Below are 20,482 nucleotides of genomic sequence, written 5' to 3' on the forward strand. Positions count from 1 at the left end.
TATCTTTTAGGTGGTCTAAGTATATTTTGCTTTCTCTATTATCCTAAACTACTTTTCTATTCTTTTTTATATTAGAGTTTTGTGTTTCTCTACAAACTTTTCTGTTAGGCCAAATTAATATTCCACATGTACATTCCTGTGAAAATGCATAACTTTCGTTTAGAATTTAAATAAAAAATGACAAATTTTGCATACATTTATTTAAAGAGATTTTTCTGAATTAAGAAAATAATGTATGGGATAAACCTGTATGAAAAAAGTGAAAACAACAAGCAGAAATAATGGATCTTCGTCTATGACTACAAACTACCTTAAGATATGACAAAATACTTTGTTTTGGAATATTCTTTATACTGGTATTTAATTTATGTGGAATATAAGTTATTTGATTTTAAGAAATACTACATCAGAAAAGCAAAAAAGAAAGTATCTACTTATATCGCTTTCTTTCTAATTTAATGCCAAAGTTCACATTAAATGATGTAAGTAAATGTGAAAGACAAAAAAAAATTAGCAGAGCGTGGTTTCGATCCACGGACCTCTGGGTTATGGGCCCAGCACGCTTCCACTGCGCCACTCTGCTGCTTATTTTATTAAATGTTCAACTGACTTATATCTACTGCTATATCCAGTGATTGCATCAGAACATTTGCTGGACTATTTAATCAAACAACGAGACGAAGTTTGAATATTCAAGATTTAAATGTCTGCTGGTTAAGTACATACTAAGAAATTATTGGTTACGGATACTTCAATTGACATATGTAAATTCTCTGGGTTAATTTATATATTTCTTGAAGAAAATAAATGAAAATTCTTTTTTATATCGCAAGTTGCAGCAAATGAATTATTTTCATACAGGAAAGAAATCAGCATGTAAATATACGTGTAAATAATTTTTAATATATTTTATGTACTTGCATTTCAATGCCGCAAGGAGGGCTAGAAGACTTTTCTTGGGTAGGTAAGTAAACCTTGGGTAAATGTAACTTAATGAAATATTATTCAATACTAAGGAGACAAATAGTGTCCTTTAAACGAACAATTTGCCAATAACTGACAAAGTTATGTTTTAGGTGATAAGGATAACTTTTTTAAAACTTTAACATTGATATGAGATATTGATTTGTTTATGAACTGTCGGTAACTGAAAGTGAAAAGTTCGAAAATCATGGACAGTTCATTGTAGTTTTGGTCAGTTCTTCAAGTAAAAATAAATCACTCAATCAATTTTGTTTACATATATTGTGTTTATAAATACCTTTGGTGCTCTGAAATGGATTGATGCGATAATAAAAATAATCTGGTGTTTATTCAAATGTATTTTTTTGAGAAACAGTAAAACATCGCATTATACAAAGAGAAAAGAAGTCTAAAGTTATAGAGCGCCTTTTGGGGAATTGGAGCGGGAGGGGATATCGTTACTCTGAATGCTTCCTAACAAAAATTGTGTTTGTGGCTAAAAAATTAAATTCTTAATATCAAGAATTTGAATTTTTTGTTATCTGAAAATCGTTTTTTGATATGAAGAATAAGATTTTTTTTTATACTAGAAAAGGATTTCATTGTGTGATATAAGAACATCGAAATTAATTTAATATCGCCAATTAATGTAGTTTTTTTTATATAAATATAACAGACATCAAAAATATGTTTTCAAAATTTGAAACCCAATAGTTATTTTCTGTTATCAGAAATCTAAATTATTGCAAATTATTACAAAAGCCCCTTTATATTTAATATCAGAACATCACTTTTGTTTTCAAAAAATTGAATGGCAATAACAGGAACAACAACAAGCATTAACAACAACCATATTCGCACAGTTCTTTGGAAACTATATATGACATCAACATTTCATTCCTGTGAATTTTTAATTAAAAGATACTGTAGACGTACTTTTTTCCACGGGGTCATAATTCCGCGGAATCTCCATTTCTGTTTAATCCGCGTGTAGAAAATTACGCGGATTTCCTAGACTGTCACTATATGCCTTACATTTATATTAAGAACGCGTGGACAAATTTCCGCGGAAAATTTGTGACCGCGTACATAGCGTAAATTAATACCACGCGGAAAAAAGTACTTCTACAGTATTAATCGTTAACGATTATAATATTATATAAAAATGTATGTTTTTACACAAGTAATATAACATAATTTGTATATTACATGTAAACTAGCAATGTTAACAGTTATAATAGTATTCATTGAGGATGAGTAATAGAAGCAGTTTCTAGGTTGCTCTTTGTAAATGTCCAATTAAAAAGCCATTCTACTGCATAAGAACAAAATTAGCATTAGTGATTAGATCTATATCAAATATAACATTTAATTGACCTATTCTATCTTTTATTTTAAGCAAATAGAAGCGGCAGTCTTAAACAATCAGAGATAAAAAAGCTGATCAACATTAATGTTTACTGACTTTTAAATACTGTTTCAACCTTTTTAAAACTTTTCTCGTAAGCAGAATTGCTTAATTTACAATTATGAATTGAGTCATGTTGTAAATTTTATCTGATAAATATCTGATGAAATATGTAAATACACATTACTTTGAGAATTTAGAGACTTCTTTGTGAGCATTTTCAGTTCCTCATTGCCTGATTTTAACCTGAGGATCGGACTACCTTACTGCCAAACTTCACACTAACTGATGTAAATAAATGTGAAAGAAAATAAATTAGCAGAGCGTGGTTTCGATCCACGGACCTCTGGGTTATGGGCCCAGCACGCTTCCACTGCGCCACTCTTCTGCTTATTTTGCTAAGTATTGAATTGACTTATATTTACTGCTATTTCCAGTGATTGCATCAGAAAATTTGTTGGACTATTTAATCAAACAACTCGACGAAGACTGAGTATTCAAGGTTTAAATGTTCACTGCTGATTAATTGGTTCCGGATACTTCTATTGGCATCTGTGAACTCTCTGGTTAATATATATATATTTTTCAAAACGAGAAATAATCTTTTTTTCATAACGCAGGTTACAGAGAATGAATTGTTTTGATACGGGAAAGAACTCAGCATAGACATAAACGTGTAAATAGCTTTTTATGTGAATATGGTAAAGAAATTATAATCTCTTTTCTACAAACTTTTATTTTAAGACCTGAATTGCCTTTCAATTATTCATACTAAAATTCTTTTCATTCTTGTAAGGAGCTTATTAGGAACACAACTTAGCAAAAAAGATATGTTAGAGCTCTTCATACATCTTTCACCAAAGATATTATGACTTTGGATAGAAACTACGTTAGATAAAGGTACAAATATGAATTTTCTACATAGGATACCAACAATTTAAGTTGTAACGATGTTAAAAGACAACACGGTATTGATAAGCAACAAGCACTGTTGCTTGATCATAAGAAAAACAAAATGCAAAAAAATAATAATAATAAGGAATTTTACAAAGTATTGCTATTAAAACTATATTTCATAACTAATTATACTTATCATTAACTTAAAATTATTAAATATTATAAATTTTTATAACTGGACAACAAAAGATACCAGGTCCTTATCATTTGGATATTTATGAAAAAGATGAAGTTAACGAGCAGAGAAATAGAGTTTCATACTAGACCGAATGCTACACACTTCAGATTTCAACAAAATAATCTGATTTGTTATTTCATCGCCTATTATGTTATTAATGTAGAGTATCAATGACTAGTAGACTAATTGTTCACTGAACAATTAGAAGTCTTTCCACCTTTATAAGTGTTTACGAGTCATTTGGATTGAAAAAAAGAAGAAAAAAGAAAAAAAAATCCAATAAATAAATAAATAAATAAATAAATAAATAAACTCTGCTCCAGCAGGATTCGATCCCTGGACCCTCGGATTAGGGTAACAACAATAGCATTAAATTCAAATGGAAAATAGTTTGAAGTGTGGTGCGTTGCTTACTTCTCCAGAAATGAATAATACTAGTATGTCAAATCATAATTTGAAGAAAATTTGACATACTAAATAGAAAGATCATTTTTTTTAATCTCACAATAAAATTAGAAATAGGGGTATATATAAAAATAATATAATGATAAATAAACAATGAAGTATTCAACATTTGCGTAAACACTTTCTACTTGAAACTTTTAAGTAGACTAATTAAAGAATCTTAATGGAAAGGGTAACAAACGATAACTTACAGTTACCGATCTCAAAAAAGTATGAACAATACAATTCTGAGAACAAGACGTAAAACACAGAGGTACATGTATATCAGCTACCAAAAAGAAGCCTAACGACTGGCATGAAACACGTCAGAAAAAAATACCTAATGTTAGATTATATCTGCTAGCAATGTCCTTATAACGACCATAAAAATTACGGAATGCAGGCTTGAAAAGAGGCTGTTAAAATCGCTGTAACATCAACTTATCTGTCAGAAGCCCGTCTTGGTTTAAAAATTGATCGTAATATTCAGAGTATGTTCGATAGTATCATATAGTTTGTCATATGCTTAATAAGTTGTTCTTGTTGACCCTTATTGTCGATAGTAAGTAAAACATTCAAATAAAACAGATGTGACAGAATTTGTGGCATCTTTTATTTCGAGTTTACTTGGATATCTCTCGTTGACATATAAGTGGAAGTAACAATTGTTAATAATGGGTTTCCAGCAATCTCTTGGAATAACCGTTGTTACACATTGTGCTAGGATATCAGCAGACATATTTTTGCAATTATGATATGAAGCAAAATTTAGTTAAAAACTTCTACATAAAAAGAAAGAAAGTCTCCTGACTCGGTATGTAACTCGACATTTAGATATACTGAAGACGTTTTATCAATTATTAACAACTGTTACTTCCATTTAAATGTTTTAATGACAATAATTGTTAATAATTGATAAAACGTCTTCGAATATTCCAAGACATTGCTGGAAACCCAATATTGTCATTAAAAAACGAGAGTAACTTTTTAAATATCAGTCTCAGAGCACTTGTCTTTAGAATCAGAATGATTTGAGCAAATAAATTGCACATGACCAATGACAAGGAATGCCTTTTTATTGAAGAAGCAGAGATCTATCATCTATCATGTGAAATAGCCTTTGATTGATTTATCATTAGGAATGGTTGTATAAAGTGATGAAAAGTCAAAAAATAATTTATGAAATTGATCTTGGTAAACTATTTTTACTTCAATTTTTCTAACTATTCCTTGTAGTTTTATAAGACGTTAATTTTGTTTGTTAAATGTTAATATTGCTCGAAAGATCAATAAACAATTAGGTATTCAGGCATTTGCTTAGATCATTCTTTTCTTGAAAATTTGAAATAGACTATTCAAAGAATCTTAATTGTAAGGGTAATGATAACTTACAGTTACCGACATCTAATTTCTATGTTCCTCTAAACTACAATTACAATAATAAGCTTACGAAGGAAGACAATGTTATTATTTGTTTATGTGAGCTGGGACCAATACAAATTGATCTAGCAATCAATCTATTTTTTTTCCTTCTGAATTATTGAGGTTAAATGATATACGATTTTTATATCGATCCTCATCATTCTGCATGTTTAACTTCAGATTTTATATTTCATCCTGTAATATTCATCCATTTTGACAACTGAAGCATCAAGGATTTCTTTTCCCATATTAGATTAATCGACAAGCATAATCGTCGAAAAAACCCATAACTTGTGTCATTTACCGCCAGTTGAAGGACTGTGATTCCTTTTGAATTAAGTGATTTAACAATATTCATGTCAAAAGCGAAGTGTCAAGTCCTTCTGGACTATAGTTGTACAGTATGGAAAAGTTTGATAGCAGTGCCGATGGATGAATATTTGCTGGTGGAATAAAAGAGTGGACGCATTTGAGACTATGAAATTAAATGTTTTGTTGGAAGATTTAGTTTAAGGAAAAGACGGATTGCTTGAGAATCAAAATTAATTGATCATTAAAAACATATTCATGTAATAAAAAAAAATAAATAAATTTAATCATAAGTAAACTTTATTATATATATATATATATATATATATATATATATATATATATATATATATATATATATATATATATATATATATATATATATATATATATATATATATATATATATATATTTCCATTTCCAATTGTTTTCTCTATGATAAACACTACAAAAGTGAATCTTGTTAATTTCATGGTAATACCATGTGGTATGTATATTTCTCTATTACTGAAAGGTCAGGTGTCAACCTGCATGTATATCACTGGCGTATAAATATGCTAAAGAAAAAATAGATGTTTTGTTTAATTGTTTACTAAGTAATTTGATATGATATATCTTTTTAACAAACAAAATAAATAATGAATTATCTTCGGCTCGAAAGCAAGTCACTAGTCAGTAGACTAGTGCGACGCTGTCCACTATCACCGAGGCCTCACGAGACCGAGAACTCCACTTCCTGGTAAACAGCCACGTGGAGAAATTGACATTGCCACATGGATCTGCACGTACTCCATCATCTGATACAGATATCGTCCCTTAGTCATTACCACCCAACTTCTTACGCAACTCAGCTTCTTCTGTTATTTAACATCCATACAAAATCGGTTTCCTGACCATGCTGACCAACTCCCGTTTCATCAACTGCAATATGGCGGCGGAGAAGTGACACAGTGCCTATATATGTTCGTGCTTCCGACAACCTAAATCTAGGTCACATATATAATTAAAGTTAACAAGATTACTTTGATCATAATTTAAAATTCTTTTGTTGTTTATTTTATAAATGTTGATATTTGACGACGGTAACTAAATCATCAATAAATTTGTTTCGTGTTTTTTGGGACTATTTTTTTTATAGTAAAATTTGACGTCATGGGGCCTTGTGCATTTCAAATCTATTCAATTAGACGGTATTTCGATTTATTCTAAGATGGTTATTTCAAGTAAAAATGGAAATATGAGGAATCACTGTCTAGTTTTGAGAGTATGCCAGGGACATCAACAATAGTGGGAAACATGGGATAATTTAGCATAACGGGCTTCGCCCGTTATGCAAATTATCCCATGTTTCCCACTATTGTTGATGCCCTGGCATACCCTCAAAACTAGACAGTGATTCCTTAAACATATATATATATATATATATATATATATATATATATAATAAAAATTAATTTTTAATAAATTATAGAAATAATGATGATAAAAAAAAATTGAATTTCAAGAAAAGTGAAGGTCAATGATAAGAGTGACTGGGAAGATAGAATAACCCAGATTTTCTCGGCCCGAAGACCGCCCCTTTTACCTTCATAAGAATAAGTATTCTTAATTTAATATATACTTTAGACATAAGCACTCAAACAAATACGTTGGTTTAAACTTATGAAAATGATGGACTGTTTAGACAAAATGTAATAAAAGAGAAAAATTTTTTTAAGTTCTTTGTTAAAATTTCTAAATAAAATGTTAGCTGATGTATTCTTGTAGATTGTTAATGTCGATTAACTAAAATTTAAATCATTGTAAAATATATTTTGGGACCTTAGACAAAACGAAAGTAGATTTATTATTTACAGAAAACTTATTTCAAATATGAATAAAGTATATATACCAACAGAAGTTGGATATTTCCTTTTAATTTTTCCCCAGTATTGTTAATATTTTCCTGTAATTCTTTCAAACGCGTGATTTTAAGTAGAAGAATTTAAACATCGACAATGACACATGTGTTCTATAATTTTCATAAAAATTAAAAAATACAAGGTCAAAGGCATTCGGTTTTAAAGAAAAGATATTTGCTACAATGATACGGAATACTTGAAAACAAGGCCAAAAGTCCGACATTGAAAATAATAATTAATGAATCACATAGGCGAAAGGGATACCGGGTATGCAAAAGCTTTTGTATTTCATTTTCCCTCACTTACGTAGTTCTTCTAAGTATAATGAAACATATGGAGATAACGAACAGTAATCAAGCTCAAAAGTCCATAAACCAATACAAAATAAGAGCAGAGCAAACACGGACCTCCGAAACATAGGTGGAATCAGGTGCCATGGAGGAGTGAGCATCCCCTGCTGACCGGTCACACCCGCCGTGTGCTCCTTGTCATGATCGGGAAATAACGGAAAATCCGTCGTCAATTAAGTGTATAAATAATGGACTAACAGTTAGTATAAAAAAACGTCAGTCAGCATTTGACTCAACGATAAATTCTATTTGCTGACAAGGACATTGTATCGACCATAGAACTTAAGAAATGATGACTTTAAATGAGACTGCTGATATTCTTTTTTCATCAACTTGCTTGTCAATAATTTACCTTGTTTTAAAAATTGTTCATACGAAGAGCATGCTCTTGCGTATCGAATCAACTGAGATATATACTCCATATGCAGGTGATGAAGGTATATGGCTGCATAAGTAAGGGAAGTTGACGATAGAAAAGTTAAAGTCACGACGTTTATCATAAACGTTGTTAGATTACCATTAACGTCTTTTTCAAGTAAAATATCCAAGTATGAAACAGATGTGACAGACTTTGTTGTATCTTTTATCTCAAGCTCACCAAGAAATATCCTATCGACGTAGGAATGGAAATGACCATTGTTAATTGACAATACGTAGTCGATATATCTAAATGTCGAGTTGAAGGCCACAGCAAGTGTTTTCTTCTTTTCACGCATAAGATTTTGCACAAATTCCGTTTCCTATGCATACAAAAATAGGTATGCTAATAACGGAGCGCAATTGGTACCCATGGGAATTCCAACAGATTGTTGGAATACCTGGTTTCCAAAAACCACATAGATATTGTCAATCAGAAACTCAAGCATCTCTTTGGTGTCAACTTCAGAGTACTTGTGTGTGTAATCAGAATGTGTTTTAACAAAATAATTTTGCAAATGACCAGTTACCAGGTAAGTAAATTTACGGGTTTCATTTTTATTGAAAAAGCAGCTAACAATGATATCAAAAAGCCTGGGCTTTAATTTATCATGGGGAATGGTTGTGTATAAAGTTGAAAAGTCGTAAGTTTTTAAGCTGTTGATTTTTGGTAAAATCTTTTGATTTCAAATTGTCCAAAAGTTCTTTGGGATTTTTGAGTATCCACATCTGATTCACACCACTTCTTGAATATATTATTGCATAGTACTCTTCACGTTTTTCCTACACTAAGTACTGTCAATATCTTAGTGAGGAGTAACGAAAGAAGCTTAGTTGAACATTTTCTGGAACCCGCAATGTATCTTTGTACAGATTTTTATGAAGTTTCGGAATCCAATATATATATGGTAGTTCAAATTCATTTTGGCTCTGTAGAATATTAAAAATTTAAAACTGACATATGATTTTGAAGAAATTCTTCCTTAGAAAGGGAAGTATGAGTATAAGTAGGATTACCACATTTAGAATTAAATCCAAGTTCTTCTAAAATACAATTTATATAATGAGCCTTACAAACGAAGACAATGTTGTTACCTGCTTTGTCAGCAGGGACCAATACGTACTGATCATGTAATCTAATTCTTTTTTTTCACTTCTGGATTATTAAACGCAGAAGGATAGATGGTTTTCATATTGCCACTCAATATTTTAATACGCGACTTTAACATGGATGTACAGATAGATTTAATCCATTCTGACAAGGTGTCAACGTCTTCTTTTTTTATATCTGGCCCATCGTCTGGCGTAGTTTTCAACAGAATCCATAATAATTATGAAATTCCGATGCAATTTGAAGGATCAGGGTCCCCTATATATAGGACGTTTTAAAATAAGGGATCTAAGGTCCTCATTATTAACTATATTTACGTCACCTGTAGTAACGTGCCCAGCAGGACTTTAGTTATAGGGCGAAGAAGAACATGAAAAAGATGGAGGATTATGTTTCAGATACTCGGTATCCAGGCCATGTAAAGGTTTTTTTTTTTTTGTAAAGCACGTATTCAGCAATGAATTTATATTGTTGCGTAAGGAAAGTTGACGATTGAAAAGTTAGTCATAACGTTTATCATGAAACTTGGTTATTAGATTACCATTAACGTCTTTTTCAAGAAAAATATCCAAATACTATAGTATGAAACAGATGTGTCCGACTCTGTGTAATCTTTTGGCTCAAGCTCACCGGGATATTTAGTATCGACATCAGAATGGAAATAACCATTGTTTAATTGACAATACGTCGTCGATATATCTAAATGTCGAGTTGAAGGCCACAGCAAGTGTTTTCGTCTTTTCATGTATAAGATTTTGCACAAAGTCTGCTTCATATGAATACAAAGGTCCGCTAATAACGGGGCTCAATTGGTACCTCATGGGAATTCCAACAGATTTTGGAAGACCTGGTCTCCAAAAATCAATTAGATATTATCATTCAGAAACTCAAGCATCTTTTTTATGACAACTTTAGAGTACTTGTGTGTACAATCAGAATGTGTGGTTGAATACTAGTATTTTACGGAACCCGCGTTGTGTCTCTATTCATTTTTACGAAGTTTCGGAACGCAAATCCAATATAGATATGGCAATTCAACTTCATTTTGGTTCTTCATTCAATACTGACATGTGTTTCTGAAGAATTTCTTCCTAAGAAAGGGAACCATGAGTATAAGTTGAATTAACACTTGTAGAGAAAATTAAATCCAAGTTCCTCTTAAATAAATTTAAGTTAACTTAAAAAAAAAATTATCGTAATCAATAAGTGTCCACCTTAAATGTGAAAGTCTGAAATATTGTATAGCTGTTTTATGGTCATTTTGTTTCATGTCTTAGGAGAGGCAGAGATTGACCTATTAAAATCTAACAAATGAAATTCCGGCCACGCGGTGCGTCACTCTTGTCTTTTCTCCCATCATTATCCTTGGAGGACGGACGTTTCTTTCAAAGTTTGTTTTTATTAGGTATTCAAGTGATGCATTTATTTACAGCAAAATTTTTACAAGAAAGCATCTAATTTGGATATCAATATTTTTTTTATTTTCTTTGAAAAAATACAAAAAAAATCATATAAAATAATTGAGAGCTAATGTCGGCCTTTCAATGCTGAAACCATGATTAAAAAGGTTGACTCGGAGATCTATAAAATAAAAAGTTGGTACGGCATTCCTCCTTAACCGCGTCAATTCCTTTGTTGGAGGAAAAACGGATTTTCTTCAGTAAAATGTGGGGGTTTTAAAAAAGCCTATGATTCGTAGTATCCATAATCACAGATCCGTCTATATTCTGGTGTCGAGGAATCAAAAAAATGAACTTTCCCTGATCTTTTTAAGAAGACTATTTAAAAGTTTCAAAGAGAAGTTCAAGGAATCGGTTTATTTTTGTTGGAAAAAACATCAAAAACCCATTTAGGTTAAAGTGAATATTCCTAAACCTTATCCGACATCCACAGAATACCACTGACCTATCTTATCTAATGTAAAAGGAAAATATCAGTGATCGATCTGAAAAGATCTATGATACAATTCTGTGAAGGCATAAAATATAGATATCTGAAAATTCTACGAGGATAAGATACCTAGGAGTAGCAAGCTTACCTTGTTGACTTAGACCCTAATATACTACTCTGGTGGATGGAATATTTAAAAGTCAAATTCAGTATAAAAACAGTCTAACAATTGGTATGAAAGATGTCAGCCAAAATATATGATAGGTTATATTTGCAAAGAAAGTCATAATAACAACCATAGAATTTACGAAATACAGACTTTGAACGAGATTGTTGACATTTCTGTAACATCAACTTAACTATCAGTTGTCTGCTTTGGTTTAAAAATTGATCGTACTTGAAGCATGATCTTGCCTATTGAAAAAATTTAGAGATGTGCACCATACACAAGTAATAGCAGGATATATTATTACTTAAATAATACTAAAAGAACATCGGCAATGCTATTATGAATTATATAAAAAATATTATCAATAAAATGAAATAACCAAGATGTTAACCAAAATATTGATCAATATAATTCTCTAATGTATCCTTCATTAAATTTTACACACATGGTTTGAAAGCCCTGAGGTAAACATGGTGCAGTCTTCTTTAAAAATCATGTTTAAGCTTTGTTAAACTCTACAACATCTGTTTCAGTCTGGAAAGCTGGGACTAAGCTACAGTGTAGGAGAATATGGAGAAAAAGAAAGCTTAATCTTAACGTAGGTCGCGGGTTTACAAGGCTTTTAAAAGTGTTCGAAAACATACCATGAAAATTACCTATATGATTTTTTTACCTTTGATTTCCACTCTCTGAAAATTTTATAAAATTCGTCTGCACCGTTTTTGTGTAATTGAATTCCAAAGATGGCATTGTTGTAATTACATTTTCAACGGTATTCCATTGAATTGTATAGGAAAAACGTCGTTTTTGGCTTGTTTTCAGGCAAGGTTTTGATTTTAAAAATATAAATAACTTTTAAATCGTGCAGACGAATTTGTTTATCCTTTGGTATTTAAAAATAGAATTGATTTGAAATAAATCTATGTGAAAAAATCAACATGTCTTCGGGTTCATTTTTATATTGGAAAATGTAGCATTTTTAAGAACAACGTCATAAAATATCGCGACGTCACGTTTGACGTCGTCAATATCGATCCGGTACATACATAACAAAAAAAAATATATGGAATTTAAGAATAAGGAAGTTTACGTTTATCTGCTTTCAAATGACCAGTATCATAATAGTTCAATAAAATAATTATTAGACATTTTTCCCTTTAAGCTTATTACGTCTATTATTAGTGAAAATTCACGTAAAAGGCGTCGACCAACAATCAGTCCTTTAGTTTCTTTTCTTTATATTTTCTTTATGTGTTTACTTTATTTTTAACCGTTTTTTTCTATTCATGCGAGGATTCTCGTCGGAATTTGCAAAATATAAGTGACCTTGTATTCCCCTCTGGAAAAGGCAGACTCCCCATCCCCGTTGAAATCGCAGATCTGTGATCTAAGTTTGTTTGAAAAGTCATAGGTATGAAGATAATTTAGAAGTAAAGGACTTATACTAACACCCCAACCCCCAAATGTGTGTTGTTGTTTTTTTTTTGCTTTGTATATATCCTTTTTCTTTAGAAAATTCAGCAAGGCTATCAAATCAACAATATCTTCTTAGATCTATGAATCAATTTCCGCCAAATATCCTCCCGAGTATAAGTATTTATGCATTCAGTGTTTATATTGAAAATGTTTTTGTTTACATAGAGGCTGCGAATAACTAAAATAAATCTTGATTTTATTTTATGCTATACGTATAAGGATAGAAAAAAGGCGTGCAAGGAATTTTTTGAGGGGTTTATGGGACGATAATTTTAAGATTAATGCTATTTGGCGCAACCAACAGACAGATTTTATTTTGTTCTTAGACTTTCAATGTATACATATAACATTAAGTCTACTGAATGTACATGGAAAGCAACGCAGCGAATAAAATATGTACATGTAACTAACAACAACGCGTGCCGTTACTTACACAGGCACTTGGAGTATCGAAACCCCCCCCCTCCCCTTTTCTGTTTTTCTGGAGGTTTTCCTATTTTGGATTTTTAATAAGTATTGCATGTTATTAATAATGTTACCCTTTTATCTCTTTACGCTTTTTTTAAATACATGTTTTTCGTTTTCGTTTGATACATAAAAAGAGACGGCTTGCAATTTGTTTTTATTCTCAACGTCTCATACACTTAATCTTAACTTGCATGATCATTATCTAAAATGTAGAAAATCATGGAATATGCAGACATCGATAAATTTGAAACACGTTCTTCTTCCTTTTTAGATTTCCATTTATATAATTCTTTATGTGCCTCCGATTAGTAAATAATTTGATTAAATCAACATGCACATATAGGGTGGAGTTAAGATTCAAAAAGTGGAAAAAGTTTACTCACCCCCGGCGTAAGGAAGTAAAAAAATTGAAAGGAGGGAGGGGGTCATTTCCTACGTGCCTGTGGTTATTTACAAGAGGTCAATGCCGCTCCAAAAATGTATTTAATTTAGTTTATGTTTCATTAGTGAGTATTACCCGGTAGTATACCTTAGCAGTTTTTAATTTGTGATCAACCTGTATATAGATTTGTCCGAGATTAGCACATACCGTTTCATAATTGAGTTCTACTTTCCATCGGTGGGCAGAGTTTTGACGCTGTTTACGGAGATAAATGAAAACAAAGACATGCATGCCATATATGGTTGTGTAGATAAATTATCGTAGAAGACAATGGTAATAAACAGTTTGTTAGTGCATTTCCACTGAAAGTGTATACTAAAATGAGAGCGTTTCTGAGGAGGGGGTATCGAGTGTAATTCGGAGCTAGATAACCTGTTTTATAATTATTCACATTTAATACATGTATTTAATATTTATAAATCATACATGATACGAGGTTAAAATTCATTTCCGAAACAAGACATGTGCTCTCAGAATAGACCCGAGATGATGCGATTGATAACTCATAATGAAACGCTTTCTAACACTTTCAGTGGTGGTCCTTCGAATCAAAATGAGCCTTTACTATTTTTTATAACTTCCGCATGTTCTATGTATACTGTTACACTAAATTACCAATTTCAACCAAAGTTATAGCTAGATAATGTACTGAATTTCTCCCTTTCTCACTGTGACGTCATAATCAGATGTGCACAAGAAAGTCGCCCAAATCATATAAATTGCGTACCCAGTTTTAATGACGTCAGCAAACCCGCGACCTACGTTAAATTAGGGAATAACTATCTTCTAATTTAGTATTTGCGACCGTTAATGCTGATTTAACGGTCGCAAACTGAGTTTTACCGGCGACGCGTAAGCGGAGCCGGTGTAACGTTGAATTTTGACCCGAGTTGAAAATTGACCCGGGGGTCATTTTTCAACGTTGAATAGTGAGACCAAAAGTGTTGAATTTAGACCCTAGTCCGTTGAAAACTGAGCCGGGTCGTGGAATTTTGATCATGAAACCGGTTCAAAATTCAACAGCATAAAAACACATATTTATGACTTGGTTTTTACAACTGTGATTTAATTCATAGGCGTTGGTACAGGGGAGGGGATTTAGGGATGCTTACCCTTCCTTTTTTTTGCAAAGATAGACATAATATAGGCATCGAACAATGTGAAATTAGGATATTGGATCCACCCCCCATCCCCAAATAGGATTTTCGGGTTTGGACTACTAGATTGGACAATGGATTTTTTTTCTTGTCAGTTTTTTTTAGATTTGAATTTTTCTTTCTTTTCAATTAGCCCCCCCCCCCCCCCCCCCCCCCCGCCCTGCGCTTTCAATTTGCTTCCGACACCAACGTAATCAATGCACACTTAATTCTGTAATTCAGTTATATTCTTAGAATGAAATATTAAAAAAAAATATCTTAGATTTCAAAGTTACATGTAGCTTAATATTGCAATATTTCGTGTAATATTTATTTAAAAAGAAGTATACATTTGTATATGTAAGTCCGGAATATTAGTAAACATAGTTAAACAATATAAAATTTAGTTCATAAATTTGTTTATTTATAATTTTGTTTTACTAACAACACTTCATTTATTTTAATCTTAAAATTTCTAATATTATAGTATTTGGAAAATGGTGAGAGTTAAACGCATGATGCTCGTGCTTATTTAGTTATGCACAACATTAATAACTTATAATGTCCAACTTGAAAAACGGATTTTTTTTCAAAATATTCAAAAGGTTTAGTGATCTTTTTCGCATAGTTAATCAAACAGTTCAAGAACGAACCTCACAATTCATACATATTTATTTTGTTAAGTAGAGGATGTAAAAGGTGGGTAATCTCCCCTTTCTGGGATTAGTTTTTTTTTTTTTTTTTAATTTTATTTATTTTTTTGTTTTTTTGTTTTATTGTTTTTGTATTTGTGACTGGGCTGTTTTCTTCATTTTTGTAGTTCTTTTAATAAAAAAAAATTGCCTTAGATACACAACCCTAACTTTCAGCGTTATTTAATATTTATAATAAAGTAGCCAAAATAAAACATTGACCCCCCCCCTCCCCCCTACCGAATCGGGGAAACACAGGACAGTTTAATTTGTGAGGAATTTTTGAAGCGGCCCTTCCATCCATTTAGAGAAACATGGTTTGGTTAGTTTCCCTTTCCATTTTTTGTTTGCTTGTTTGTTTATTGCGTTTCGTTTATTCATTTGGTTTATGTTTTTTGTCACAATATTTCAGAGGGTTTTGACACCATACCCCCGCCTCCGAGAAAAACTTTAGGATCCTCTCTCTCTCTCTCTCTCTCTCTCTCTCTCTGTTTCTTTGAAGAGGAATGCACTTTTTAGTTGTTAAGATCAAAAGAAGTTGCATAGACGGCGTTTTTTAATTGTTGATATCAAAGATGGTGGGAAGTGCAGCTTTTAGTCCATCCCAGATTCTTACTCTAGTTCTCATTTTCAAGGTTATGCTCCGAAAACGATCGATTTTTAGGCCAAAGCAGGCTACTGACAGATAAGTTTGTTACAAGGATTTCACCAACCTTGTTTAAAGTCAACATTACTTACATTTTATGGTCGCTATATTGATCTTTTCACAAATATAACCTATCAATGGATTCATTTTGACCGATGTGTTTAATTCTAATTTATAGGCTTTTAATTTTGTTAATTTTTAAACTGAATTTGACTAAATGGGATGTTCTGCCCACCTGATCACTTTAATATTATATACGGCTCACTTCCTAGACACCAGATTTCCAGGATTTGTGTTTTATGCCCTATTCATGGCTTTGTACATCATGTAGTTATTTATGGATGTGCATTTTAGAAAATATTGTCAAAAATAAAGTTGTCATTCTTGAAGATAACTGAAATCGTGTATCAAAATGTACATATTTACACGGGATGATAGGTTTATTTCTATTTTTCTTGAAAAGGGAAAAAAAATTGAAACCAAAATATAAATATAGAGATACTGATACATCCCGTAAAACACCTTCCAAGTTCAAAAATGTTCAAACTCTTATAGGTGGGGTCAATATTCAACAGGGTCTATTTTCAACTCGTTGAAGTCATCGGGGATAAGAAAAAAATATCAAGCTGTTGAAAAATGACCCCGGGTATGAATTCAACGACTTTTGGTCTCAATTTTCAAAGTTGAAAAAACACCCCTGGTTCAATATTCAACGTTGAAAAATGAACCCCGGGTCAATTTTCAACGTTACACCGGTAAAACGGATGTTTGCGACCGTTAAATCAGCATTAACGGTCGCAAATATTAAATTAGAAGATTAGTTATTCACATTCTAATGCAATCCATGCATTTTGTTTGTTGTTTACGTCTTATTTTGTTGATTTTTTTTTTACATAAAATACGTCACGGAGCATTGTTTTTGCGTCGCTCTATTATGACGTCACAATGAAAAAGCGTTCACACTCGTTAATGCTCGTTTTACTGCTTCAAACATTAGTGCATTAGCCAATCAAAATGTGTTTTACAAAACAATTGCATTAGAATTCTTCTTTCAAAACACTTTGAGCTAAGTTACTCTTATGAAGTAGGGCATTGTCATGAATAAAATTGTGTTCATCAAACCTGACTTACGCCTGTGCTCAGACCCCCCCCCCCCCTTACTTCAAAATGTTAATAACATCTTGTTTACGTTGAATATTTATGATTTTAAGGTAAAATCCTGATTACCATAAAATTTAATTGCTTTTTAATGAAAAAAAAAAATAATAAGTTGAATACTCAAGTGATTCATCATAAAAATAAGAACAAAAAAGTTTTATCTCTTTGGTGAATCAGTTACTTCTGGAAAATTTAAGACTAAAAGTTAAAAAAATTCAAATGGCTATCCCCACAAATAAATGATTGCCGAGTCTCTCCAGTGAAAATCTATTGATGAAAGTCTGTATGTTATCAATGTAACAAATATATATTTTTGCATTCTGTTTTTTTTTTTTGTCAACAACAGTCATGTTGTAGAGAACATTTTCATGTACTGATTACTATAATCTTTTAAATGTCCTTGACGGTATTTTATTTTAAAATCAATATTATTTACTAGTAAAGTACAAATAGAGTTTTCTTATATTTTATTCTTAACAAGACCATTTTAAAGAAAATATTCAATTACACAGTCTCTATTGTTAACAACACCCAATTCAAATGACAAATCACCTGGTAAATCTTTTGTGAAAGAGATACTAATTTCATAATATCTAGACACATACAGCATATAAGATGAAAATTCTTCCTGTGAGCATTTCACTAGTTATCGCTTTTCACAGAGTGAGTACTGTGTGAGCATTATTCATATAAATACATGTGTAACAAAATTACATTCCTTGATTACAACACTCAACATTAAGTAGAAGGTAGAGATTCCTCTTGTTATCCTGGCTTCTCCTTGGGCTGCTGTAGTGCCCTTTGTGCTGTCATTTCTTCGTGTAATAGAGCCATTCTTTTTCTCTGATAATGCTGCCAGTGCAGTAACTGTTGATCGTCTATAAACTTAGCACACTGAGAGTTCACCAACTCCTTACGGAAATGTTCATACTGCAACAACTCCAGGAAAAACAAACACTGGGGGTATCTTAATAAAAACCAGAAAAGTCCATAATCATGTTTTACTTCATACTCAAGATGAATTTAAAGTACTTTTAATTATAAGCATGCAAATTTCTTCATTTTAGGCATTATTTCAAAATAAGTATATGTCACCGGTGGTAAAAAGTCAAGTCTCAACCGGGACTTGAACCCAAGGCCTCTGGCGTACTGTGCCAGTGCTCTAACGAACTGAGATATTGAGACCCGATATATTGACTGACTTTCATGCACCTGTGAACCCGGTGACAAGTACATTAAATAAAATGCAATAATTGCAAATTGAGAGCTTAATTTTGAAAAGAACAAAACAATATTACAAAAAGAATTGAAAAATATTGGTAAAATAATTGATGCAAGTTTTTGATAAAATATTTCTTGGATTTTCTGTTTCTTAAATTTATGAATAATGTATAGCTGTGAAGAGATGATAAATAAAATTGGCCTTCTAAATAATCAATAACTGAAGCCTCACTTGAGATATTTAGCATATTTGGGATCTTTCCAATACTGCAGATACTTAAGGTAGTTTATAAAGGTAGGATCCTTGAAGTATCCTCTTTGAGCTAAAACTGAAAATAAAATTCTTCAATTAATTGCCACCATAAGTTTTCTTACATTTCCTGGTTACATATAATAAGGAAGTTAGCCATTAATACCTTTATGGTAAAATGAAGTTATTTCTTGCTTTACAGTTTTTCAGCTGAACAGTCAACTTCATATTACTGACTAGTCCGAAATTTCAGACATTTTCCTGACTTTTTTTTTTTATTTGATATATTATGTGCCAGGAAAACATGAACTGGCACCAATGACCATTAAGAAAACTGGAAATTTTGTAGTCTCCAACCAGAGATAATTTCAGTTACTATTGAAAATCAAATGCCAAACTCACAACTTATCAAAAGCACAATGCTTCTAGTACTCACCAATATTGACGAAAAGAAAATATCAAAACACATTTCAATATAAGATTTGCAATAAAATGCACAAAATGAAAATACTGTAGACATACTTTTTTCCACGGGGTCAAAATTCCGTGGAATTTCAATTTCTGTATAATCCGCGGGTAGAAAATTACGTGGAATTTCTAGATTGTCACTATATGCCTTACATTTATATTAAGTATGCTTGGACAAATTTCCGCCGAAAATTTGTTACCGCGTACATAGCGTAAATTAATAGTAATACCACACGGAAAAAAGTACTTCTACAGTAATTAAATCTCCACAGTCTGATAAAATGTTTTCATAAGATTGTATATTTTTTGATCGAGCCATAAAAATGATGTTGCTAAGTACTAAAAGTATTGTACTATTGATAAGTTGTGAGTTTAACACTTTTAAAATTCTGTTTGCAAGTATCGAAAAACAACCCTAGAATGCTGATTCAGTTAGATGCAGCGAATTTCAAGTTTTCATAATGGGTCATTTCTGACGTTTTTATGGCACATAACTTATCAAATCGTAAAAAGCCACGAAAATGTGAGATACTTTGGACTAATTACTGACTTACAATTGAGGTAATTTGGATTTGCCAAACATTGCACAAATTCTAACTCTGTCTGAAATCGTAGCTTCTGTTGCTCCTCTGTCTCTATAAATAAATCAAAACGCATGAAAAAGAATTGATGGTTTCAGTCCAAAGAATAAGTACACCAGAAAGGAAAGAAAAAGATTATCTCAAATGCAAAATAAATGCATCTCGAATTTCCTCATTTCTTTAAGTTGTATCTCATTCTTTTTAAAACGGTGATAGTTAATGTAAAAGAAAAATTTTAATAATCTAAAGCAGTGAAAAAACTTGGAGAATCATTTAAATATATGCAGTTAGAAAGGGAAAACCTTGTGGACTCGGCACAGAGCTTTGCCGGATGCTTGCCATTTTTGTTCCGGACAAGTGTAAAAATACAAATACGGATAATTTTCCACTCTTATCCCCCACCCACCACCCACACCCAATAATT

At 31.6% G+C, this 20,482-nt stretch overlaps 1 protein-coding gene and 1 non-coding gene across 2 annotated transcripts; both read right to left on the reverse strand.

Moving 5' to 3' along the window:
• Positions 1–511: 511 nt before the first annotated feature.
• Trnam-cau (transfer RNA methionine (anticodon CAU)) lies at positions 512–583 on the reverse strand. Its single transcript has one exon. It is a non-coding gene; the product is annotated as a tRNA-Met (tRNA).
• Positions 584–18,031: 17,448 nt separating this feature from the next.
• Positions 18,032–20,440, reverse strand: LOC134279104 (mediator of RNA polymerase II transcription subunit 31-like). The gene is made up of 4 exons (XM_062761457.1): positions 20,361–20,440; positions 20,032–20,112; positions 18,992–19,088; positions 18,032–18,505 (listed from the first exon to the last, which is right to left on the reverse strand). The coding sequence occupies exons 1-4, from the start codon at positions 20,398–20,400 to the stop codon at positions 18,304–18,306; spliced, it is 420 nt and encodes a 139-aa protein (XP_062617441.1). The 5' UTR covers positions 20,401–20,440; the 3' UTR covers positions 18,032–18,303.
• Between the last annotated feature and the right edge of the window lie 42 nt (positions 20,441–20,482).

Source organism: Saccostrea cucullata, unplaced genomic scaffold, assembly GCF_032062105.1.
Source record: "Saccostrea cucullata isolate Sc308-1 unplaced genomic scaffold, CSIRO_AGI_Scuc_v1 ctg5892, whole genome shotgun sequence".
Classification (NCBI taxonomy): Eukaryota; Metazoa; Mollusca; class Bivalvia; order Ostreida; family Ostreidae; genus Saccostrea; species Saccostrea cuccullata.